Genomic DNA, 25,972 nt, shown 5'->3' with positions numbered 1-25,972 from the left:
GTGGAGATTGGCATACGCGTTTAGCATGGGCGCATACGTATCCTTTTAGGAGCTCAGGCTGTGTTCTCGGTACCTTGAAAATTAGCCCAAGTTTATACTGGAATTGGCAGCTGGTCACGAGAAGTCTGAAACACTTTTCCTCGCTTTTTTCTCCCTCTATTGAATTATCCAACTTGCATGAAATCCTTTTTCTCTTTTTCTCTTTTTCTCTTTTTCTTCCTCCCTCTTCTCCCCCTATATACCCTCATCTAGCTTTGTTCTGCCAAGGCGTATATACTCTTCCTTACGCTATTCTATCCCAAATTTCTCACTGCCCCTAATACGCGCCATCCAATCTCTACCCGAAAAGGCCCCGAGGCCCCCGTACCACCAACGGGTGTTCTTATATATTGGTTGTCCAACATAAAATAGCATCATTAATCAGCGATGCGCTTCACTATTGCGAGCCTGTTGGGATTCTCCGGGCTTCTATCCGCCCACATCATTAATCCTGTAGAGCGATCGGAACATACTAATTTCCTGGACATCCGACCCACTTTTCCAACAGAATATGAAAGTGAGGCCGTGATACCGAGCAAGAAATACTTCAGTGAGTGAGATATACTTCATCTGTCGCTAATCCTAGGCTAACTGGTATACCTTCTTTTTCAGGGGAATCATCGTATGTCATATCATTGCGAAAGATATAGAAACCAAACTAACATCACTATTCTCAGCTTCAATTATCATTATGACGGCCGGTATGATCTTGCGACCCTCCCTTATTCCCAAATTTCAACCTTCTAACGCCAATAATCATAGATTTGCCAATGAGACCCTGCCCGTCGAACAGGTCCCGCCCCACCTAACAGCCTTGATCCGAACATATCTACAAACAATGTCTGCCATCGGCGCCGAAACATGGATTATTCATGGAACTCTCCTCTCCTGGTGGTGGAACCAAGATGTGTGTACCCTTAACACTACCAGTCAACCCAGTACCTCAAACTAACAAGCCCTAGATCTTTCCGTGGGACAGCGATCTCGATGTACAAATCTCAGAAACAACGATACACTTCCTAGCAGATTACTACAACATGACCGAACACAAATTCGACATCGGCGAAGAAGGCAGCCGCACCTATATCCTCGAAATCAACCCCAACTACGTCGTGAAGAGTATCAGAGATCGTATGAATGTCATTGATGGAAGGTGGATCGATACGTCGTCTGGGCTCTTCATCGATATCACTGCCGTGCGCAAAGATGACTATAAGCGAGAGCACGGGTTCTCCCAGGCTCTGATATGCAAGGACAAACACCACTATACTGTATGTCTGCGCGGTCCATTGTATCTGACTTTTTTTTTTTGTTTCTCGTTTCTAAATTTCGCACAGGAGAGCCAAATTTTCCCCCTTCGAGAGAGTCGTTTCGTTGGGGTGCCCGTTAAAATTCCTTATGCCTATACAGACCTTCTTGTGGAAGAGTATGGTCCCACCGCACTGACCAATAAGGATTTCTCAGGGTATGTCTATATTTGTCTAGGTTACTTTTGATTTTTAGATTATGTACTGACAAGGTCTTATTAGGCATCATTTCAACGATGAGACCAATGTCTGGGAGCGCGTGACGTGAGTATCCACGAATAAACGATATACTCAATTCCCTTGCTGAATCCTTCACAGCCGCAAAGTCCGACGTTTTCTTCGACGAGGCTTCCGAAGCAGTGATCTCCCCACTCGATCGATTGACACCCAACCTTCTACTCCTGAGGATACTACCTGATCACGACCTGTTTCAGAATATTAGTTTATAATATTGGACATATATTGAGCGCACATATTTCCGGCTTTGGAAGGTTGGAACGATTGAGATGATCTGTATTTACTAGCGTCACTTTAACCTATATATTGCATGTTTTTTTTTCGTGGATACATATATACCTATCTCAGCTTTCTTTTACTCTGTATATGCTAATCTCATATGTTGAAAAATTCCCAATTTTGTTATCACCTCTGAACATCAAAACTATTGTTAACTGGGATCTTTCCAATGTTGGCAGCCCTGAAGAAAATAACCTTCCAAAGTTTCCACCAAGGTCCACTCCCGGGCTGATGAACTGTACGCAGGCATCAAAATATCAACCTTGGAACTTTCCAATCTCCTGAGGTTCAAACCTTGGAAGGGAATTTTGAGACTGAGAATATAATAAAAATCTCAAGCACCTGACAAGATTTGGTTTCAGTTTGGACTTGGAGCTCTGGAAAGCTCTGGAATCTTGAAGTGCTGGTACGATCAAGTTGCCTAAAAATAGAGCCTCCGTCATCAAAGCCCTACTGGAGATACCCTTGGAGATGGACTGGATGGTGTTAGGCTACTAAAATGTGAGATGAGAACATGTAATTGATATATATTCTTATCCATTTTTAGCTGTTGACAGAGGTCTTTAATGGGCTGGTGCATGAAGCGATCCATCCCAACAAGAAGATCAGGAGTAAGGTTTCTCCCACTTCCTCGCCCAAATTGGTTGACGCTTTTAGCGAGTAGAGCTTTATTCCGAGGTCGCCTTTGACATCCAACATGCTTTAATATATTATAAAGGAAGCATACTCTTCCAAGTAGCTCATGATTGATGAAGTAGGGAATATCAGAGATAATCATTGATAGAGGAAAAGTTGGAGAAGCAGATATATTAAGACGTCTGACATTTTTCTCCCCTTCCTAAATATAAAGCCGCATATGGAGTTGATAATGTGTAATTGGTAGAATTGACTCTTGTAGATGTGACTATGGACGAGGAGGTGTACTGAGTAAACCTACTGTCGATCAATTACGTTGAAAGGGCAGGGTTCACACGTTGCACTATATACACTGGAAAAGTGTATGGTTCGTCCTAGATTCTTAGTATATATGGTATGCAAGGTGGTGTGAAATGTGTTCGATTCATCTAGCTACTCGAGTTCCTAATATAGTCATTCCTCCGTGACTCGGGGGTCTGTTTGTTCCGTTCCGGGTTGTGGTGTTGCAGGATTGCAATATCTACGTTCCGACAGAGAGAGAGAGAGAGAGAGAGAGAGAGAGAAAGAAAGAGAGACTCCATATGTAGGATAAAATTGACCTTTATAACATAAGAAGTTATTGTAACGGGTTGATACCCGATGAAATGCTCAGTCTCTGGAGAGACTGCGCTCCTGGCATCTGTGCGGAGCCGAACGAGCTATAAGAACACCCGGTCCCCAGTTTTCCCTCCCTTAGTTAAGTTTTCTTGTTTACCAATCGGATCTTTACAGCGTACAAATTCCTGCATTCATCCAGTAACAGTTATATTGATAGTTACCTTCGGCCATATGTATCAATCGATAGCCTATGCTGCTGCTACTCATACCACTTCGTTGTACGAAATGACCCAAGGAACTTGAAGCTAAGGTATATGATTTGGGGGTTCCAACTACCTGTTGACCTTACAAGTACTTTGTGAAGCTATCATGGCGCAGATATGCCCTATATTAGCACTAACTCTTACGCTAACCCCTAAATAGTAGACAGCCCCATAAATAACCATCTAAAGCTAGAGTTCTTGCCTTAGTGCCCCTCAAACGGCAATAGCTGTCACTAAGGTGGATTTCAGCTAACCACTACTCAACCAATAGTGACCAACGTAGATGTACTAGTGGTAGAAGACGCACGGCATAGATAAGTTGCTTATAAAATTTTGTTTATCTTCTTGACCACCACCCTTTAAATTAAGCATAAGCCGCTTCATGATCTCAGGCCCTTATTCGCTGGGAATTTCAGTCGAATTACTTTGTATATCTACTTGGAACCTTGGAATTAGTTCTCCCGTCCATTTCTGAAATACTCTGGATCGATACGGACTCAAAATTCCCATCTTATGCTGCCGCTCCGCTACATACATCAGCCAATGAGTCGGATACTCCTACAACTATTTGGCTCTTGAAAACTTGTATAATGTATGGCCATTAATCTTCGTTTATTTTTGAATGTCAGCCTAGCTAATATATACTGGCTTACAGATACTTCGTTAAAACGATCCCTTATTTGGTTCTTTTCTTTCTGTTTTTCGAATACGGCTGCCCTTTATTCTGTAATGCAGATAAATGTCCGGACTACCGCTTTTATACCTTCGAGAGTCTCTTGATAGTTTCTCTTATTAGAGACTTCATACAGGGTCGAAAACTCAAAGCCATATTAAAGCAAGGGATGATTTCTAGTGAGGATATTGAGAATGGAGTCGCTAGTAAATCAGTTGAAGAATGAAAAGTCGGCACTTTACACTTCCCATACCAGATAACTAAGTCACAAATACGTCAGCTTAAACAATATTCCACTAATATAGAGTCCTGAGGATTCGTCATAGATATAATAAGCCTTTATGATACCTAGGAACCTAGATAGGGTGATTACGTCGAAATTTCAGCTTCCCCTTCATCGTTGTATACCTGAACCATCTAGACATGTGCATGGTGTGGGTATGGGTCGAAATTCATACCCATACCCAACCCATGCACATGTCTACTGGTATCTTTGAAGACCTGATTGAATTTGTTATTCCAGAGCTGAGAAAGCGTGGGATCTACCTAGAGCTGCCAGATCCTTCAGATGAGCAACTTACTGCCAGCTGCATTCTGATAACGAATTTGGTGATAACCCCGTGAAACCCCGTGACTGGGAGAAGATGTCAAGGGCCCGATCCTATTTTAGTTTGGCTTGTATTAGTTAGTTCTTGGTGAATAAGCAGAATCACACTCGGTCAGATTTCCCGATTCCATAAGGCTGATCCCCAAACCTGTGCGCGACAGAATTCACACAAAATATGCACTGTAGTTCTAGAGCCGTGCCCAAGTATCCAGCCATGAGAAACCAACTAAACTCGCACTTCCGCTATGAAATTCTCTAACCAATTTCCTTTAATTTATGCTTGACAGTCTGCCAATCAGAGAGCTAGTAAAGTCATGGAGGGTTCGCTGACATAATCAAATCGCCCTTTCCGCGGGGATCGATCCGTAAACGTCACTGGCAAGTTCACCGGCGGGAAATGTCTTTTTCCCCTCCAACTCCCAAGCATGACTGCACCTAGGCTCCAACTCCTCTATCCGAATCTCTCACGTGTGTTAAGGGCATATAGGCTAATACATCGTCGTCATATTTCTCCAACGAGCCCGCGCAATCGCTTTTACCTACATACAAGCCGACAACTTGGGCAACAAGCATACCACCGCCGTTATGGGCCAGCTGTCGAACGAAACGTAACTTCGCACAAGAACTCAACAAAAAACACGTCCAACGAAATACCAGATGGGGCTCCAACAGATGAAGAGGTAGAAAATATAACTTGGGAAACTTCCCCATCGGAGGAATCGCAGTCGGAACCCCAACTGGAAGCTCAAGCGGAAACACAACCGAAATCGCCTGAGTCAAAGTCTGAATTAGATCAGGATCATCAAATTGATGATGCTGCTGCTGCATCTCTATCGGAACAAGCAGCTGCCAATTCGGTGAACAATTCCTCGACTAAGCCGGAAGAGTCTACGGAGCAAACTGCGGAGAGCGATAGTACCGAAAATAACCGTCCATCCACGCCCAGAGAACCGGGAGAGGGCATTGCCAGAACCTCTCAACACACCAGCTCAAAAGATTTCGAACAAGTTTACCATATGCCTTCCCCTTCGACCGGCCTGGCCTCAAGTGATTCACCAAATCCTAAACTATCACAAATGTCACCTACTCCATATGTGCACCATTTTGATACGTACTCTCTTGTCCTCGATCTAGAAAAGGGTGGTTTTACCGAAGAACAATCTATCACAATCATGAAAGCTGTTCGGGGCATCCTATATGATAATCTCAACTTTGCCAAGCAAAGCTTGACTTCTAAGTCTGATCACGAGAACGAGTCTTATCTGTTTAAAGCGGCATGTTCAGAACTCCAACAGTCGCTACGGACGGCCCGTGACTCGGAGATTCAAAGACAGCGTGCTTCACGGGGCCAATTAGAACATGAGACGGATATTCTCTCGCAGCGCCTCAATCAGGATTCTGCTGCCATGAAGGATGACATAAAGGCCATGTTCAATGACCACAAGATGTCCACGCGCGAACAACAGCGCATTATAGACACATCAGTGCAGGAATTGAACTACAAGATCACTGTATCCCTCAACAGTGACAGCAAGAGCGAGATCGAAGGACTACGATGGATCCTCACAAGGCGAGCTGCGCTAGCCATTGCAAGTTGTGCATGTAAGTATTATATTTCCGACCCTGTTCGTTGATTCCACTAACGATTTCAAAGTTATGATCATCGTATTCCTCAAGGTCGCATCCACTCACAAAGAGAAACCATCTCCCAAGACCGCCAAGGAAGATCTTAAAATGCCCGCTGTTAAAGAACTCGTCACTGAAACTCGGGTTGTTCACCATCCTGGGCCTGGGATCCAAGATACCAGGCCACATTTACACGAAGAACATGCTCATCTTGGTGAAAGTCTTGGCTGATGTTGATCTCATCTAACTTCATTCTCTATCTCACACCTCATTCTCACTCTGTGTCATGTACTATCCTTAGCGGATGGGTTGTAATTTTCAAAATAGATCCTGATACCCTTCTTCAATACCACTTCAAATACACATGGGCTTTTTCAATGCCAAAGATACTCTTGCCTGCCACACCCGAGTCATTTAATATCCATGAAGATAGACAAACTTGTCCCAAAATCAAACATGGAAAGGACAATGGGCTAAAGTATATACCAAAGAATATATGCTCTTTTGGTCGTTTATGTGGAATTGACCTCCTGCAAAACTCAAGATGATCCTTCCAGAAGACATTCGCTACAGTGTGGATCATACTGATTAAGTGTTGCCGTCTTAGTAGAGTCCTTCAACTTCATGCTAATAGCGCACTTTGCGTGCTAGTAACGAAGCTGATGCTTGGCCACTGGCCAGACTGATTAAACTACTCCGAGATCTGCTGGATCTTCATTGGTTGCAATGAAGCTGAGATTGAATTCAAAACCCTTCAGCTCTTTAAGAAACACATTACTAAATCTATTCTTCTTCTGTATTACCCCGCATTATATCACGTGATGGATAACCATTACCTAATTATCGATCTCCCCGATTTTGGGTGGAATACTTATATATTGTCGTTGACAGAACATCACCGAAATCGGAGGCGCTTGGAAAAACTGACTGCTCTGTAAATATCAAAACTGCTAGTGTTGCCATTGGACATCGTACCACTCACTAGTCAAGATTCAGTCTTCAGATCTCGATATCTATGAGAATATAGGTCCTTTGGTCCCCTCATATGGGGTTCAAGGATTCTATACTTGTGTCCACCTATACTCCATACTCCGTTCCCCGGCATGGAGGACTCCACATCCGAAGAAGGCATCGGCGCCTTCCACGTTTGACGGGCATCTCCGCCAAAGTCACAATCCTGTGGCGATAGTCAACCCGAGCTCTCCTACACAAACACCCAATTCAACCAATCAGAAAGTATAAATGTCGTAGAAAAGTTCGGCTAAATGTTTCTGGTACGCTTATCTCCTTCTTTCGGCTCTTATGTGAATAGTTAGATGCTTATTGGTTGACTGGCCGAGGCCCACTGAGATAAGATAGCTAATGGGATGCAACATGATTCATTTTGTTACGGGACTTACTCGATCTGCTATGGTAATGTGAATATTAGTGGCGAAGCTCTGGAACTTAACCAAATCACCATCTAATTGATCTTATCTTGTTAGCCTGCCTTTTTAGCTTGATCCTTCTTCGTATCTCTTCCTTGCTTTTTTAAAAGATTCTTTAACTATATATGGTCGTCAACCTCCTACTCTGTCATTAGTGTAGTTCGGACTTCCTTACAGCATCACAACCTTGGAACTCAACCATGGACGGTCCTGATCAAATTGGCCCTGATTATAGGCCGAAACGTACTCTCACAGATCAACTTCGACGCATCAAGAATAAATGGACGACCAAAGAAGGTCTCATCGGCGACTATGACTATGCATACCTTTTCACTCCGAGGCTACCTTTCACCAAGCAAGCCCGCAAAGTGGCACCTTTCTTCGGCTTGAATGATAGCATGCCAATCCTATTAGCATTTATCCTGGGCTTGCAACATGCACTTGCAATGTTGGCTGGCGGTAAGTCATGGATACTGTACCTAGGTATACGAATATAAATGCTGACTTGAACAAGTGATTTCACCACCACTCATTCTAGGTGGATCTGAAGGTGTTAACCTCTCAGAAGACCTCCATCAATACCTTGTATCGACTTCCCTGATAGTATCTGGCCTGCTGAGCGCGGTCCAAATGTACAGATTCCACATCAAAGGAACAAAGTATTATATTGGAACCGGTCTGCTTTCCGTCGTTGGCACATCTTTCTCCACAATCACCGTTGCAACCTCTGCTTTTAGTCAGATGTATAAATCGGGCTATTGCCCCCTCGACGCTAGTGGAAACAGACTTCCCTGCCCAAAGGGCTACGGAGCTCTCCTCGGAACTTCGTGTCTTTGTGCTCTGCTTGAGATCGGTCTCTCCTTTATGAGCAGTAAAGCTCTCCGTCGCATCTTCCCTCCGCTCGTCACTGGTCCTACTGTGCTTTTGATCGGTGCTTCGCTCACTCAATCTGCTATGGAGGACTGGGCCGGTGGCTCAGGCTGTATGAGCTCAGGAGCATTGTGTCCCGATTCGTCTGCACCGCACGCTTTGCCATGGGGTAGTCCCCAGTTTATCGGCTTAGGTTTCCTTGTCTTCGTGACAATCATCCTATGTGAGCGATTTGGCCCGCCAATCCTGAAGAGCTGCGCCGTTATCGTGGGACTGCTGGTTGGATCAATTGTCGCTGCGGCATGCAACTACTTCGAATCATCAGGTGTCGAATCAGCACCCGTTGCTTCTTTCGCCTGGGTCCACACTTTCCCATTGCATGTCTACCCACCGCTCATCCTGCCGCTAATGGCCCTGTACATCGTTATCATGATGGAGTCCATGGGTGACATCACCGCCACATGCGATGTCTCAAGACTGCAGGTCGAGGGAGCGACATTCGACTCCAGAATTCAAGGCGGTATTCTCGGCAACGGTCTCATCGGCGTCATAGCCGGCCTAATGACAATCAGCCCGATGTCCGTCTTCGCGCAAAACAACGGCGTCATCGCCCTGACACGCTGCGCAAACCGCAACGCAGGCTACTGTTGCTGTTTTTTCCTTGTCGTTATGGGTGTTTTTTCCAAGTTCGCCGCTGCCATCATCGCAATCCCCAGCGCCGTGCTAGGCGGTATGACCAGCTTCCTCTTCAGCAGCGTCGCCATCTCTGGTATCCGCATCATCTCTACAATCGACTTCACTCGTCGCAACCGCTTTGTTCTTACTGCTAGCTTCTCGCTTGGAATGGGTATTACCCTTTTGCCTTCTTGGTGGAGTAATTTCTTCACATATGACGGCAACAACCATTCGCTTATTGGATTGCTGGATGCTGTTGACCTGGTCATGACTAATGGATTCGCTGTCTGTGCACTGCTGGGTGTTGTTCTTAATCTTATTATTCCTGATGAGTTGGATGAGCTTCCCGATATTTACGAGGGGAGTGAGGCAGGTGATATTGAGAGGGTTCAGCAGACTGCTACTTTGCCTACTCCATCTGGAAAGACAGAGGGAGTTAATTAGAAAGATCCCTTTCGGGATTCCAAAACCATTGTTTTCTTTAGCGTCATTAGATCTTTTACTTGATACCTATATTCATGAATATTACATTTCGGCTTTCAACATATGACATGGTCTATATACCACTTGGATACTTGAGGAACGCTCCCCAAAATTGGAAGATGTGATATCAGGAGACCGATTCTGATACTTGAACGATCTATGAAATCTGGTATTTGTAATTTCTCTCAGTCTCACATATGCTTCATTCAATACTCAGAGAGTTTATTATTGTTCATGGGATAAAATCCTCTCCTTTAATGGTTCATTTTCTTCGTTCAAAGTTAGAGATCCCTAGGCAGTTGGTGCTGCCTTCTTCTTCTTGTCCTCCACCAACTCGATATTGGCAGCAGGCACTTGCTTGCCATACACCTCCAACAACCAATCTTCAACTTCCTCGCTGACATCACCTTGCACAGTGATTTCTTCGGTACCAGCCGGTGACCGGGTCATCGAAGATCCAGTCGCAAACTTCTTGCCCAATTCTTTAGCGAGCTTCTTATTCTCGAGCCCAAATACTTCCAGGCCGCTGATGACGGTAACGTGCTTGCGCTTGTTGCGCTCAACTCGCTTGATGATGATCTTCGAAGCGGCCTTGCGCTCGGCATCCCGAGCCTCGTTCTGAGCTGCTTTAGCCTCCTTCTTTGCTGCGTCCTTGGCTGCGCGTTCCTGGGCAGATACTGAGAGACTGGCCATGTTTGCGTTCAACACATCTGTGTAAGAAGTGATTAGCTTTTGTAGTTTTTTAAAGGGAGGTTGCTAACTTACCGTCAGAGTAGAGACGGTCCCAAATCTCATCGTATTCATCCTTCAACCATTCCTCGCATTTCTTTGCGGTTCCGCCAAACTCGCAGTACTGCTCCGTGTTAGTCAAAGGCATAGATCTTTCGCCTGAGTGCGGGCATCGAGATTTGGTTCTTCTGAGATACATACTTCTGGAGGCAAGGTGCACACTATATTATAAAGAAGCTGTCAGCAACAATTGCATACACTCAAAAGAGCTCTTCGAAGAGCCTATTAAAATGGAACATGAAAACTTACCACCACAATACACGACATGCCGAGCCTGGGGCTCGATCGGGCCTTGATCCGCTACTTCAGCCATATTATTCCGAGTGGAAAATAACGGTGAAAGCGGTAAAATTGGTTCCAACCCGCGCTTTGTTGGTCTCGAGTGCTGCGCGGGGAGTCGGAGAGGAGAGGTAATTTCAACACCAGCCACCGCGGGGATTGTGGCTGGTGCCAAACTGTGGCGCACCAAAAAAGTTCCACGAAAGTAAAACAGATCGATTTCTTTAATTTATTCAACCATAATCTACGATGTCGTCCAAGTCCAAACTGACTTACGGTGCTCGCGCCAGCAGCCACCCTAACCCTCTGGCCCGCAAACTTTTCCAGGTCGCCGAGGCCAAGAAGAGCAATGTGACTGTTTCCGCCGATGTCACCACTACTAAGGAACTTCTCGAACTGGCCGATCGTGAGTGACTACACGCTACTCCGACATCCAGCACAAATAAGAGACTCATGCCGCCTAATTATCTTAGGACTCGGTCCCTACATCGCCGTGATCAAGACCCACATCGATATCCTGCCTGACTTCGGCCCCGAGACCATCAATGGCTTGACTGCGCTGGCTGAGAAGCACAACTTCCTCATATTCGAAGACCGCAAGTTCGTCGACATTGGCAACACGGTCCAGAAGCAGTACCACGGCGGTGCTCTTCGTATCTCAGAGTGGGCTGATATCATCAACTGTGCCGTTCTTCCAGGCGAGGGCATCGTTCAGGCCCTTGCCGAAACAACCAAGGCCAGTGACTTCCCCCACGGCGATCGAGGTATGTTGATTCTGGCCGAGATGACCTCTAAGGGCTCATTGGCTACGGGTCCCTACACTTCCGCATCGGTCGACTACGCGCGGAAATATCCGAACTTTGTGCTTGGTTTTGTGTCGACCCGGTCACTAAACGAAGTCCCCTCATCAGTCAGCGCGGCTGAGAACGAGGACTTCGTTGTCTTCACCACTGGTGTGAACCTTTCTTCCAAGGGCGACAAGCTCGGACAGCAGTATCAGACTCCGCAGTCCGCTATCGGCCGCGGTGCCGACTTTATCATTGCTGGACGTGGTATTTATGCCTGTGCTGACCCCGTCGAGGCTGCCAAGCAATACCAGCAGCAAGGCTGGGAAGCGTATCTGGCACGTGTAGGCGCCAGTCAATAAGTATAGAATGAAGATATATCCAAAATTCACATTGCATGCATCAGACATGTCGGACAGGCTCCGACAGTTCCCGTGTAAATACTATGCCTAAGCGAGTATAAATTGCTATCACCGCAGATATACTTCTTTTGGAATTCTTCATTCCGTAATGACTAGTTTTAAGTAAGTATTTGATAAGATCAAACCTCATCATACGAGATAGATAAGACAAGAATGGCGACATACATGAACTACCGCATCCGATATCTCGGAGCGATTCTCCCAGAAGTATCAGGAGGGGCTGATAAGAGGAAGAGTCAGATGTAGTTTGGTATCGAAAATTGATCTGCAGTTCCGATATCTAGATTCTCACCAAAGTACCTTCTCCAAACCCTACCCCTCTCATAACGACCAATGAACGTGCAATAACCTCCGAACAACATCATCAACAGTAGATCATCATGGGCTTATCATGTTATGACCCACAGCGTGGTCGGAGGGAATTGTACTGTCAGTTGAGATAACACCTGAACCCACTAAGCAAATGCGGAGTAGAAAGCCGATATTTCACTATTTACGGTTGTGTCACCCCAGTTGACAAATAGTTTCTCATTAATTTTGGCCTACTTTGTACAAGCCACTTTCAATCCGCCACATTCTGGTCACCCCTTGTTACAACGGGATATTATAGCATATCATGGCAGACGAAGAGAAGACCGTTGGTGCCTCTTCAGCCGTGGATATAGATTATAAAGTAATGAGCGCCGATCCAAATATCGAGAAACATGCGCATGATGTCGACGAGGCCATGAACGCCTTTGAGAACATCAATGGCGAAACAATCGAGCTTGACGAGTCGACAAATCGCCGCCTTCTAAGGACAATCGACTGGCATATGATGCCGATCATGTGCTGCGTCTACGGCATGAATTTTCTCGATAGTATGAAACCAGCCTCAAACGGTTCTTTCATCTTGTTTCGTGCTACTGACCTCATTCCAGAAACAACCCTGTCATACGCAAGTGTTATGGGCATTAAAAAGGATCTTAACCTGGTCAAAGACGATTATCAATGGCTAGGAAGCTTATTTTACTTTGGTATCTCTATCTGTTCTGTAATGATGCTTGACTTTCGACTGATTACTTTATAGGATATCTTGCATGGGAATACCCAACCAACCGCCTACTACAGAGGTTGCCACTCGGAAAGTACTCAGGTTTCTGTATTGTAATGTGGGGTATTGTCCTCAGTTGCTTTGCAGCTGTGAATAACTACTCTGGCGCAATTGCCATTCGCTTTTTCCTCGGTGTATTAGAATCTGCTGTGACACCAGGCTTTGCCTTGATGACTTCGCAGGTATTTTATCAGTGACAATCTGACTCTAGCATATGAACTAACAAGACAATGCAGTGGTACACAAAGAAAGAACAGGGCAGCCGCGTCAATATTTGGTTCAGCTTCAATGGCGTAGGCCAGATTTTCGGCGGCTTCGTCGCCTACGGAATCGCCGTCGGAACCACAAGATACGGAACGACGATCGAGCCATGGAAGATTGTATTCCTTGTAACAGGGCTGCTGACCATTGTGTTAGGATTTACCTTTTTATGGATTGTGCCAGATAGCCAACTGAATGCACGATGGCTGAACAAAGAAGATCGTGTATTGGCTGTTGTTCGCGTACGCAGCAACCAGCAGGGAATCGGAAATAAGCACTTCAAAATTTATCAGGTCAAAGAGGCTCTTCTGGACCCGATGACTTGGGCTTTCTTCTTCTATGCTATTATTGCGGATATTCCCAATGGTGGTATTAGCAACTTCTTTAGTCAATTGGTATGTATTTCTACATTTTTTTCACTGATCATTTGTTGACAAGTTTCCTTCAGATTACTAGCTTTGGATTTAGTAATCAGAAGAGCTTGATTTTGGGTGTGCCCAGTGGTGCAGTGGAAGTGATCTCACTCTTGTTGAATGGATATGTAGGCCACATCACAGGCCATCGTATCCTCAGCAGTTTGGGAGGTCTGGTATCTGGTCTTGTGGGAATGATCTTGATTGTGGCTTTGCCTCAATCGAACAATGTCGGTCGACTTATCGGCTTCTATATGACCGGGGCTAATGCAACTGGCTTTGTCGCCCTTTTGGCTATGATCTCGTCCAATGTTGCTGGATATACGAAGAAGACGACCGTGGCTGCAATTTACTTGATCGGGTATTGTGTTGGAAACATCATTGGTGAGTTACGTCGAAACTTGATGCTGAACACAAAAGTATGACATGTGCCATATAGCTAACTGAGTTCTCAGGCCCACAAACCTTTCGTCCAAAGGATGCTCCCCGTTACATCCCTGCCGAGATTGTCATTATTGTTTGCCTGGCGGCCAGTATTTGCATTCTGATCTTTATCTTCTGGTGGTACCAGAAGGAGAATAAGCGCAAGTTGCTCCTTCAAGCGCAACCTGAATACATGAGACTGGAGAATCAAGAGTAAGTTTGTAAAATTCCAACTTCTAGTTAATTCTTTAGTATTTGCTGATCCGTTTTACAGATTTCTCGACCTCACTGATCGTGAGAATCCTGATTTTATGTATGCACTATAATTCTTACTATTCGCGTATATCACAACTTATATAGTTGAATGGACAAGGAATAGTACTTTTATACTACTATGAAACCTTGATATTCAAATGCTGGTAAGGCTGGCCAGTTCTAAGGCAACCTCTAGCATATGCTTTCTCCATACCAATTTTTCGAATCAAAGTAGGAAAGCTGATTAGATGAAAGAAAAAAAGCAGCCTTTGTTCATGTCTTTCCAAATCCTTATTTAGTCGCAAAGAATTATGAATGCCCTTCAAAGCTGACCTATTATGGGCATTCTATTTTCATCCCATCTTAACCTGTCAAGGACGTGTTGAATCCTCCTCTTCTTCTCGGGCATTGAGACCTTAACGCTACCCACACAGACAATGAAGCCGTATTTAGAACATTAGAACAAAGAATTTAACATATATCGAATGCGTGTTTTCTGTTATATAAAACCAATGGCGAACCTCTAAGTCAATCTTTCATATACTCCAAGGATTGCTCACCATAACTTGATTAAAATGGTCAGAAAAGCTTACAAGAAATTTCCAAAGAGAAAACCCCTCCCACAAAGGCCGCGGACTCCATCACATACAACACCCGATACCCGGACACCGATTCCATTTCGGGTTTCATATTCGGACATCCGAACAACAGAGGATATAAGAAACATAGACCCTGATCGCAATCATAACGTTTACTTCTCTTTTCCATGGCCATTGCCCGAGTATAAGCCAGCTCCAGTGATGGGTATTATCTCTCTGTTCCGGAGGGTTTGGTCTAAAATGAAGGCCAGGGTAAAGCTCTTCTTCGGCCGTTAAGTTGTTTTGCTATTACCTAGATAGGTACTGACGTGTTCATATTAGCCCACTATCCACTGCGAGTTCATGCCCACTGGTCTTTCCCATTCAATGAATATATTTTCCAGGCGTCATTCAAAAATGCAACATCTGAAAGTAAGAGTTTTTGATGATATTCAGACTTCTATCCTTCAAAGTAGTCCTCTCGAAACAATTTTGGGAAGAAGATGGGTTTCTATAGAAAGATTTAGTACGTAAACGAAAGCTAAAGCCAAAGACCTTACGACTGATCCATATATTTGAAAGCTAAGGGCTCAGGTTCTGGTCTCATCCATTGATGGCTGGTATCAATTATGACATCCCTTCAATACTTGTTTGATAGAGATCAGAACCTCTTGTTGCATAGTAGTAGGTGTGTCAATTGATACTAACTCTGAATAAAATAAAGTGCAGCCAAGAAATCATCTTTAGTATGTTGGTTATTCTAGATTCTGTTACGTCTTCGATTACTTCCAAATGCTAATGTCTATAGATATTGAATACACTACCATCTAAAGGCTGAAGTAGATAGCTTAAATATATCATCATCATTTAGGTTATTAAACTAGCGTAAGAGAAGTTGTTTTGCGGTAAGGATAACCATTGGTGGAATACTAAAACCATCAGTTAAGATAGCTTCAACCACAATAATAGATTCTCGATTTGTGTTCGTCCCTGAGATAATCTTTTTCCGGGGCTCTTGCGTAATGATCCATTGGTCTTTTCCAACCCCAATTTGGAATCTAGTCTCCTCAAAGTTATAAATATCAGAGGCTTTAATACCAGTATCTTCAATCAGCTTTTCATAGCTTGTAAACTAGCCTTGAATCGTTGATTTATCAAAGGTTTGTTGGCGTTCACTATCAAGAGCTTTTTGGAGTCTCTTTCTATAGGCAGGGTTTCGTTTTAGAAACCGTTGAACCCAATATTGGCTTAAAGGCTTCGCATCAGGATTTAGAGCCAACAAGATATTCTGAGCAGCAGTATAAAGTTGCTTAATCGTTGGAGGCATCCCAATTGAATCACGATAATCAATCCAGTTCTTCAGACCATTCTCCTGGTCTTCATCAAGCCTACGCCCATTTGGTGGTCTCTCAAATAATGATTTTCCCCCCTGGATGCGTCTTCGAAGGCGTTGATAATCAACGCCAAAAGCTCGCGCGGTTGCAGAGATTGTAGGGTAAACTCCACTGCTAAACGCGCTGACAGCTTCAAGAATTTGGGTTTCGTGGTCCTTATTATTGAGAGGCATGGTGGTTACTGATTTAGTAATGGAAGGTCGGAAAGTTGAAATATTTTCATTTGGGTGCGGGACCCGCGTTAGCGCGGGTCCGTAATAAAATGGTAATTTATGAAAAGGGCCGGTTATGTAACTCAACTGGCTCTCGGAACATCCCGAGGTCGGCCCGCGATTATATAATCCATATTATTTGCGACTCCGACTTCTCGGATAACTACCTTTAACACTTCTGCCACATTGTCAATATGGCTTCAATCCGACTCCAGGGAATCCAATCTCTCTTACGGGGCCAGTCACACCTCTTGCGACACCAGCAACGGCGCTGGGCGCAGGTGCACGATGTTCGCTTTCTTGCTTCTCACCATGACCCCAAGTATATCATGGACAAGTACCGGGCGAAACTTGATCAAAAGGCAAAACAGTGAGCTTTACCTGTAATTAGAAAAGTTCTAGATGAAACTTAGCTGACGAGTTCCTCGTCTTCTTTAGAGAGGGTCATGATTCAGTCGAATCACTCAAGGAAGCCTACAGCGACAAGATCGAAGACCTCCGTCGCAAAGCATCCACCATAGCCACGCCCGAGCCAAGTGCTCCTACAAGTGCTCCTGTAATCGAATCGAGCATTAAAGGAACAGCTCCTGCATTCCATCCTCCGCAACCACCGACACCATCTCCCGTCGCCAAGGCTGCCCGCGAAGTTTCCGGTAGCTCCAGCCCCATCAAGCCGTTAAGCTCATACATAGACGTCGACAAGTTCCGCGACCTCCCAGCCAAAGAAATCGAGGCCCTCTGGCGTCTCCGACACGCAAACAACCCGACGTCAATCTCCGCAGTAATCCCGCTAGACACATACCAACGGATCCTGTCCGCAGCGCGCCAAAACCCACAGTTTGTCCTCCCGCTCCCCCGGCAGCTAGACGAGAACCAACTGCCCATCGAAGACCAGAGCGCCGAGTCTCTAGCAGGACAGGCTGCTGCCGAAATCCACTTCCTGCAGTGGGCCTTCCACCCAGCCGCTGAGGGTTCAGCTCCAACCTCTGGTGCAACAGTCAACAACCACACCTCCACCATAATCTTCACAAATCTCGGCGCATTCAAGATGCACGGTTCCTTCGCTCAACCGCATACTACAATCACACATTATCTAGACCTTGCAGATGAGAAGGGCTTGGTTTTGATGCATGGTCAGGTCATGCCAGACCGCGGTGTGTCTACCACGGAGGCTACGTGGCTGGTTAGCTGTGTGCAAAGATTCTATGACTTTGATGGTCAGGCTACTGGCCGGAAGAGTGAGCTCGTCCGTATGTTTACCCGGGGCGATACGGAGAACTTCAAGGTTGAGGAGCTGTTGGAGGAGAGTGAGAGAATCCAGTAGACTCTATTATAAAGGGTTCTCCTCATACCTTAGAGTTTATGGTGCTGTAAGATTTAGTATAGTATAGTACTTTTCCAGTTACTAAAATTGAAGAATTTTTGTTTCCCTTGGGCAGTCCTCTCAAGCTCGGTCCCAAGGTCTCCTGGTATTTGATTAGAACCTTGGAAATTACGTACATTGCACGATAGAGATATTAGACCGCAAGACAACCTTGACCATTTGGACTATGGGCTTTATCATTCGACCATATGTGCACGAATTTGAAACTTGGTATTCACTCTTCAGTCTGTTCCCTGTTGTTACATAGATAGCTTTACATTTTTTCTAATAAGGGGGGCTTTCCTATTTCATCTTCTATGAGGGTGCTTGGGGTCAGGCTTGGGTATAGAATATGAGAACCTGTGAAAATGATGTCAGAGACGGTCGCTTTTCCATCCGGAAGTCGAGTCAAGACTGGGGAAAACAGTGACCTCAACTCAAAAGGGTTATGACTTCTTTCAATCTGAAGTACATTATTAACACCATGGAAGACTGATGCCATATTTTTTTCGGAATATTAGGCAGCAAATACGATGTGAAAGGGCGCCTAGACAGTTTCTGAATCTCAGCTGAACAAGGAGGCTTGCATCATCAGATTCATCACCTAACTTGCTAGCCTTGGAACTTTTGGTGCCCACACCTGTCGTTACAATATGACTACTTGGAATGGGTTGCTTATAGAGTCTCAAACCTCAACGCCATCGTTAAAATGTCGAACGCTGGAAGGCTGGTGGAGGTTATATCTGTGTATCCCTTGAATATGAAAAGAGCGATCCAAGTTTAACATCCATAGATACATACAATTTAGATATTATTTAGTTAAGCCCTGGCTGATGTAGCAAATTCCGAGCTCATCCACGCCCAGGCGTGTTGTATGTGGTAGAATACTAACTACACGGCACGTCATGATATATCCATGACAGACATGCTCGTAGCTATACTCTATCATTGAAAAAGGGATTTTTATAGCCGAGATACACATTTCGAAAGCTCACCGCAGAATATCAATTTTTTTCAATTTTTTTTTCTCTTTAAAAATACATGCTCACAAAGGATGCAAATAGGCAGTTCATACTTAAGCCCACATCTCTCTGAACTTGCCATCGAAATCCTCCTTAAGTTTCATGAAAGCCCGGTAAACCACGATCAAAGCCTTGCGGAATTCCTCCTGCTTCTTTTCACTTTCCTCCAGGCGTTTAGCCTTTTCCTTAAGAGAGACCTTTGCCATGTCCTCGAGAAGCTCGTCGTCCCAGTTCTCCATCGTCTTTGATTTCGTTTTCCTTTCAGGGACTGGGGCCATGGCCTTATCGCGAGCCTTGGCAGACGCCGTCTTAGCCTTGTCTTCTTCGTCGTCTAAGATTGCGTCGTCGATTTCACACTCAAAGTTATCACCGCCGCCGCTGACATTGATCATTTCCATTCCTGTGTTGCCACGTTGATTCAGAATGTTTGCCATACTGGTGACGATGGTTGCGAGAATCATTGAGAAGTCATTAAGGAGGTACCAGACATCACCTCGGCGGACGTCGTTGGCCGTCTCCAGCTGTTGGACATTCCCGTGTTTGAAAAAGTCATACAGATAGGCGTTCAACGGATCGCTTTCTGAGGTGATAGGCACATACGGCACGGCAGACTTCTCAAGCCACACTTGACTGCGGACCGTCTCACACAGATCAGTAACAGTATCCCACTTATCAACATGCCCAGAAAGGGCGTAGAAAGGAGAAATCACTCTGGGAAGAGCCTCCTTTTGCTGAGGAAGCCCAAGCTCGATTACGGATTTCTCTCCGCCACATTCGGCCCCACTGAATGGCAGAGAGCGGTCAGGACCTTCCACATGCTTCTCTATAAAAGTAGATACATATCCCGAGTAGATGTCAAGGACCTGGTTGTTATGGCTAATGAGTACCTTGGCTGCCTTTTTCGGCAACGGCGGAAGCAACACGACCGAGGAAGCTCTTTTCTTGGCTGCGAGATATGATTCCAAAGTGGAACGACGCAAGGCATAGCGTCCAAAAACATGTGACATGACAAGCATAAGCGTACGGAGAGTGCGTTTCGGCGTGCGGTCGATGCCTTTGCAAAGCTCGTACAAGTAGCCAGAATTCAGAAGGGCGTGGAAAGCAAAACTCGAACTTTCTGTGTAGTACAAATGGGAGACGCAACCGGAGAAATTCAACGGAGAACCTGTGATGGTAATGAGATTATTTCGTCGAAGATACTCAATTGAAAAGCGGAGATAGTGCAAAACAGTGTGCTTTGTCGCTTCGCCACCAAGACAAATACGAGGACTCGAGAGGATTGAGTTGATAGACTTGACAGCTGATGGAGCCTGCTTAGACCCATGCAGTAGAATGAACAATCTCAGAACTAGACTCGTGGTAATCGGGAAATGTCCGTTGATATCTGGTAGTCTCGAGCTAATGAGCCGCTCAACCTTGACGATTGGGATATTTTGAAAGATTACGTTTCCCAACATATCGAATCCACGACGACCTGCTCGTCCTGCGGCTTGCCGGAAGTTGAGGGCTGTCAAATATATCGAGTCTCCCGAGAAAACGACAGTCTTGCAGGGCATATTGATACCCAGGGCTAAAGTGCCTGTCGCAATAACCACACGAAGAAAGCCCTTTCGGAACAGAATTTCGCAAACTTGACGATAGCCTCGATTCATACCTGCATGATGAATACCGATACCCCGCTCGAGAGCATCTATGAGCCATTGGTTGATTTGTCGATGTTTCAGCTGCGAAGCGTACTCGGCAAACTCAGACTTGGAGAGTTTTTTGGGATCGGCGAAACTGTATTTTTCCAGTGGTCTATTTGGATCAAAGCCCGCAAGAGGATTGCTATCCGCAGACGCCGAATCCCTAATTTGGTCTTCGCGAGTCATTTCTTGATCATTGGCTCCTTTTTTCTTGGTAGCCTTGCTGGACCTCTTTTTCGCGGCCTCGTCTATTTTCTTAAAATGATCGAACTTGAAAAGTTGGGACTTCCAGATAGGGCTTGTTGCCTTCCAATCGTCTTCTGCTTTTTGAAGCTGACTCAACAGTTGTTGGCCAATATCTTCGCACCTCTTCCGATCGAAATTGAAGAACAACGCGGGGAGAGCGCGTTGGGCGTGAAGAGAGCAAATTAATTGAAGAGTGGAATACTCTGGCTCATCAGACTGGAGTGTATCACTTGATGCATCACTTGATAAATCCCTGGATGGATCACTTGGATCATTGTTACTTTCGACTAGCCTTGCTAGATCAGTATGGCTGAGGTGGAATAGAAGTTTCTCAAAAGGAGATCGTATGTCGGTCATCCAGATCGCGAGCAGATTTTTTAACGGCTTCTGCCATTCGATAACATCTGTCTTTTGGATAATGACACCGGAGAAAAGAACCGATGGATTTAGGGAGTCGGGAACTGGAAATTCGTCCGTTTGGAGATTATTCATTGCCTTCCACAGAGTCCAGCAGTCGCGTGGCTCGAGGCTGAAGTCATCTGGCACTCCTCTCACGCGATCGACCAAGGTAAGCACAGGATGCAAGAATTCGATACCTTTCGCATCATCGAGGCCCAGGCAAGACAGACCACTCGTGTTGAGAAGCCCTTTGAATGAGAAACTTTGTAGAGGACGGTAAACATATTTTCGCAAATCGGAGTACCTGTGCTGATGCTGAATCATCTTTAAGTTATGCCCATTAGTGCCTTGAGTATGTTTCAGCCACTCAAAAAACTCTTCTGGATTGCCAATGGTAGCTGAAAGAGCAATAATCGGACATGGCGATAAGAGAAGCAGTTGCTCCCAGACGACACCATCTTCAGCCTGGCCAATGCAGTGAACCTCGTCAAAGATGATGCGCTTGATTCGAGGAGTCCATGAGTTGGCATTCGATGGGGCAAGTAGCATGATTTGAAGAATGTGCGGAACTGTGATGAGAATTTGACAGCCACTGGGATCATTTATTCTGTGGTCCCGGGTGTGGATGGACCACATTGCCTTCACTATCTTTTCAGGATATGATTTTGAAAATCGAGCTTGTACCTCGGCGGCGATCTGATTGACAAGTGCCTTTGTAGGAGCAACATACACAATAATTCCATCATTGTCCTCTTTCAGCACTTGTTTCATTGCGTAGAATCTGCAGCCACTTAGTATACTAACTTACCATTTCTTGAGGAGTAAAAGACTTACGAGATGAACGTCTTTCCCGCACTGGTAGGAGCGATGATGAGGGCGCTCTCCTTGGCATCAATCTGATCAAGGACTTCCCGCTGCCAAAGATCGGGTTCAAAATCAGGTGTTCGAGAGTCGGGCATGGAATCCATTCTACGCTCCATAAAGGGACCTCCATGCAGGAATTGGAACTCCACAGCATCCAGTCCTAGAGGCTTCATTTGTGCTGAGGGTGTTTTTGAAAATTTGAACGATAGCGGCTGCTCGCTATCGATTTTGAGCTGAACAATTGGCAGTCCGAATCCTCGACATGAATTCTCTACAAAATTAGCAATATCGGCACAGATGCCTTGCTTGACTTTCAGGAGACGAGATAGAACGGCCCAGACATGTGTTGCAGCAAGAATTTCTGCATGCTTCCCAGTCTTTTGCGCGAGCAAGAGGACTTGTAGCATTGTATCGAGGAGGTATGTGAGAATTTCGGCTTCCAAAATGAGGCGACTGACTTTGGGTAAGCTAGATAAGTACTCATCGACGGCAACAAAACGAGGGACTAGATCCGTAATCTTTGAAAAGTCCTTTTGTTTCATCACCCACTTTCCTATCTGTTTTTTTGCTTCCTCCATTGCTTTCAGATCCATTTGGGCTGCGACTTTGTCCTTGACGGATTGTTTCCCCGCGGGCTGTTTGGATTTCTTTTTGGGCGCCAACTGCTTTTTCTCCTTGGCAACAGAAGAAGAGGAACCAACAATGATCGTATCCTTTTGGAACATGCCTGCAGAACCTACCAAACTTTCCGCATACTTTCTTATCTCGGTCATGTATCTTTGGAAACGTTTTAACTCTCTTCTCTTTTCCCATGCCGACGAAGCAATTGCCTTCTTCTGGTCAAGGGGCTTAGTATTATGCCAATGGGTTTGATCTATGAAGACGTTGGAGAATTTAGTATCTTCATCTGGATCACTAGACCCATCCAAATCCAGATGAATTGGCTTGAGATGGTGTTCAAAGACTTCATTTGTGAATGGAAGCACTGTCGTGAAGCTTGCAGAATTAGAGACCATATTTCCGGGAGATGGTTTTTTCATCGGGAAGAACCCATTTTCTTCATTCGGTTTATATTGAAGGTTAGAACCACACAGGTGATCCACAACACTTGCAAGGTTGTTGAACGGCACAAGAGTCACAGGTGAAATTGTGTTTTCGATGCCGAGACTCGTTATCAACTCCTGCACTTGGAAGAAAAGTCTTCCATCTACGAGGTCAAACAGGTCACATGGTAAGTTGTGGATATTAACTGTCTTCTTCCAATGTGTTGATGTGAGTATCGCTCCAGCAGTCTTCAAGAAAAGGTCAAAAAATGCAGAGTTCACGGGCGTGGCAGGTTTTGAGACTCGTTCTTTAAGTTTGGCATCTTGCAAGATCCCAAGGTGTAGAATGACCGATATAGCACCGATCTTATTTTCAGGGTTTCCGGTAGCAGTTTTCAGAATCATGGCTAGCGCAACGGCTGTAAGACATTGACGTTGTGTCAGATCAGGCTGTGAAAAAATCGCCATCTCGAGAAGTTTATTATCTTGAACTGATACAAACTTTGACTTTTCGAAGTCGCAATTGTTCCCGTCACTCTGTGATATGGGTAGCCTTAAGTTTTTCTTGTGATGGTCCTGGATGATCATGGCCATAACCTCCATATTGTCAGTTCTTGTCCGATAACCCAACCTCGAGGAAGCGGCTTACCTTGGTATCTCGAAATTCAACACTGTGGATAAGAGCAACGTTGCATCCATGAGTAAATAGATGGTGAATCATCAACCTATTGTTGATTCTCAAGCTTGTTCCGTGCGTAGTCTTATCCTGCACCTGAACCTTGGGCGGACTTTGGCTGTCCTCATCATCATTGCTCTCATCACTGCTCTCATCTTCAAGATCTGTGTTTTCATCCTCTTCGTACTTTTTGTCATGATTTTCAATCGCGAATGAACCGTCGTGACACACGAATAGAGAAGCTCCGGAGCTCACAAAGTGTTCATCAAAAGCCTTTGACTGGAAAGTATTGAATCTTCGCACTGTGAGAGTTGATGCTGATCGGGAAGAGATCGATTCGAGATGCTGTATAATCGCTTCTCTGGCAAGCAAATACCGGTCGTATTGATTAGCTTTGGTGGCCAAGGGGAGGCAGAGTTGAGAATTTTGAGAGAAGAACACTATTTCGAAGAGGCAGTTTCGCTGGTAAAGCTGACTCAAGAACTTTTCAACAAGATAAGTTGCATGTAGCAGCTGAAATCCTGGGGCAAAATCTAGCTTCTTATTGGAGAAACAGTGCAGTAACAGTGAATCTCCGTCAATGATGAAAAGTTCATCGCCGACAAGGTCACCAACGAGGTCAACCACTTTCGTAGAAAGTGATTGATACCTTTGTACATCTCAACGTCAGCATATGGGCATCACAGATAGAACAAGAAAAATCAAGGCCTACCAGTTGAGTAAAGTGGTTTGGTCCATGGCTGGTGGACTGTTGAGGAGGGAAGGTTGGAAGAAGGCAGGAAGTGATGAAAACTCTCACTGAATTTTCATGGCAATAAATCTTTTTAGGCGTGTGTTCAAAAAGTAAGTACAGGTTAAGCGACAAACCATTTCTTTCAGTTCGACCGTGAACATCTCTAACCAACAAACTTATCCATAGAGCTACGCTTGCCATCAACATTGTTTGTCTTCCTATTTTCCACGTATCCACTTTCACCCCCACATCCCCGCACAAATCATATTAAATCAATATTCAACCTCAAATCGATTAAACTTCAATATCAAATATATGTAAGGAAGTAGTTGATCAGGAATATGTAGTCTATCCCAGGTTTATATAAAGTTCTAATAGTGTCACACGAGATTCAATCCTATAAGCATTTTGGAGGCTCAACTCTGGGCTTAACATTTAGACATATCGGGATGTGGGTCTATCTTCAGCCTTATTCCAAGGTTATTTTTAAGAAACCAGAGAAACAAATAGCTCACTTCTAATGTTTAGATGTATGCTCAGAAAAGCTGGTAACGGGCGCCAGTACATAGCCTTAGAATCGCTAGCATCACCGATAATTGGAAACCGTCTCCGTGTGGCAGAATAGGAACTGTGAGCGGCCTCAGGATTCCTGCCTCATAACCACCCACCGCCTGGGGTCAGGTGATAAGTCTTCAGTATTAGATAGCAGCTTCCTCTTAAAAAAATACAATCCCCATGTCCCAAGAAAAAAGGTTTCCCATAGCATCAAAGTTCATTTGTTTCTAGTTCAGTTTTCCTCTGTCTAAGCCAGCCTGCCTATTTCAGTAGGCAGTTTCCCTTGTATCTCCTCCCTGGGTCTGCAATCTGCACTCCTAGTTCCGAGTGGGCCTGTCGCGCATCATCAGTGGAGCTAGTGGTGTCCTTCAGTACCCTAGGGCACCAGACTGATTAGTCAATCTATAAAGCTCCCAAAAAGGGTTAGAAGGTCTTTTTAATTGTCGGCTTTGAATAGATATTTTCTCCAGCGTTGAATATCCCGACTTCTTTGCTTTGGACACATTTAGCATCTCCAATAAAAATTTTTAAAATATTACGAGTGAGTAACTTTTCCAAAATACACACTTTCCAATATGCATAATCTGGAGTCGGGGTTGGAACCTTCCAGGACTGGAAGGACCTAAAGAACCTTGGAAACTTGGAACCTTGGATTAGATGAGACCATATTCCAATACTTTAACCTTGGAACCTTGACACTTCGGAAACAGCTACACCTGGCGTGTTTCAGGCTCTGTAGGTCGGCCGCAAGTACTTCCAAGGT

At 44.9% G+C, this 25,972-nt stretch overlaps 8 protein-coding genes across 8 annotated transcripts; 6 read left to right on the top strand and 2 right to left on the bottom strand.

Moving 5' to 3' along the window:
- Positions 1-426: 426 nt before the first annotated feature.
- On the top strand, positions 427-1,614 carry N7495_003236 (uncharacterized protein; the record flags this gene model as incomplete). Its single annotated transcript, XM_057205905.1, has 5 exons — positions 427-589; positions 717-946; positions 1,002-1,310; positions 1,377-1,504; positions 1,569-1,614. The coding sequence occupies 5 exons, from the start codon at positions 427-429 to the stop codon at positions 1,612-1,614; spliced, it is 876 nt and encodes a 291-aa protein (XP_057066512.1).
- A 3,449-nt stretch (positions 1,615-5,063) lies between these two features.
- N7495_003235 (CCDC90 family protein) lies at positions 5,064-6,495 on the top strand (the record flags this gene model as incomplete). The annotated part of the gene is made up of 2 exons (XM_057205904.1): positions 5,064-6,240; positions 6,293-6,495. The coding sequence occupies 2 exons, from the start codon at positions 5,064-5,066 to the stop codon at positions 6,493-6,495; spliced, it is 1,380 nt and encodes a 459-aa protein (XP_057066511.1).
- A 1,396-nt stretch (positions 6,496-7,891) lies between these two features.
- On the top strand, positions 7,892-9,680 carry N7495_003234 (nucleobase:cation symporter-2 family protein; the record flags this gene model as incomplete). Its single annotated transcript, XM_057205903.1, has 2 exons — positions 7,892-8,150; positions 8,206-9,680. The coding sequence occupies 2 exons, from the start codon at positions 7,892-7,894 to the stop codon at positions 9,678-9,680; spliced, it is 1,734 nt and encodes a 577-aa protein (XP_057066510.1).
- Positions 9,681-10,010: 330 nt separating this feature from the next.
- Positions 10,011-10,821, bottom strand: tma22 (putative RNA binding protein Tma22; the record flags this gene model as incomplete). Its single annotated transcript, XM_057205902.1, has 4 exons — positions 10,011-10,429; positions 10,485-10,572; positions 10,650-10,669; positions 10,758-10,821. 4 exons carry the CDS (start codon positions 10,819-10,821, stop codon positions 10,011-10,013), a joined length of 591 nt encoding a protein of 196 aa, XP_057066509.1.
- A 215-nt stretch (positions 10,822-11,036) lies between these two features.
- Positions 11,037-11,934, top strand: pyrG (orotidine-5'-phosphate decarboxylase pyrG; the record flags this gene model as incomplete). The annotated part of the gene is made up of 2 exons (XM_057205901.1): positions 11,037-11,193; positions 11,261-11,934. The coding sequence occupies 2 exons, from the start codon at positions 11,037-11,039 to the stop codon at positions 11,932-11,934; spliced, it is 831 nt and encodes a 276-aa protein (XP_057066508.1).
- Positions 11,935-12,610: 676 nt separating this feature from the next.
- Positions 12,611-14,510, top strand: N7495_003231 (allantoate permease family MFS transporter; the record flags this gene model as incomplete). Its single annotated transcript, XM_057205900.1, has 7 exons — positions 12,611-12,854; positions 12,915-13,010; positions 13,064-13,269; positions 13,324-13,743; positions 13,797-14,145; positions 14,217-14,397; positions 14,459-14,510. The coding sequence occupies 7 exons, from the start codon at positions 12,611-12,613 to the stop codon at positions 14,508-14,510; spliced, it is 1,548 nt and encodes a 515-aa protein (XP_057066507.1).
- A 2,307-nt stretch (positions 14,511-16,817) lies between these two features.
- On the top strand, positions 16,818-17,947 carry N7495_003230 (ATP11 family protein; the record flags this gene model as incomplete). The annotated part of the gene is made up of 2 exons (XM_057205899.1): positions 16,818-16,993; positions 17,062-17,947. 2 exons carry the CDS (start codon positions 16,818-16,820, stop codon positions 17,945-17,947), a joined length of 1,062 nt encoding a protein of 353 aa, XP_057066506.1.
- Positions 17,948-19,061: 1,114 nt separating this feature from the next.
- Positions 19,062-24,659, bottom strand: N7495_003229 (putative DEAD/DEAH box helicase; the record flags this gene model as incomplete). The annotated part of the gene is made up of 4 exons (XM_057205898.1): positions 19,062-22,119; positions 22,173-23,842; positions 23,895-24,570; positions 24,634-24,659. The coding sequence occupies 4 exons, from the start codon at positions 24,657-24,659 to the stop codon at positions 19,062-19,064; spliced, it is 5,430 nt and encodes a 1,809-aa protein (XP_057066505.1).
- Between the last annotated feature and the right edge of the window lie 1,313 nt (positions 24,660-25,972).

Source organism: Penicillium taxi (assembly GCF_028828555.1).
Source record: "Penicillium taxi strain IBT 34144 chromosome Unknown utg000002l_segment0_segment0, whole genome shotgun sequence".
Lineage (NCBI taxonomy): Eukaryota > Fungi > Ascomycota > Eurotiomycetes > Eurotiales > Aspergillaceae > Penicillium > Penicillium taxi.
The sequence above is the reverse complement of the archived record's forward strand: the minus strand, read 5'-3'. Positions and strand labels throughout refer to the sequence as shown.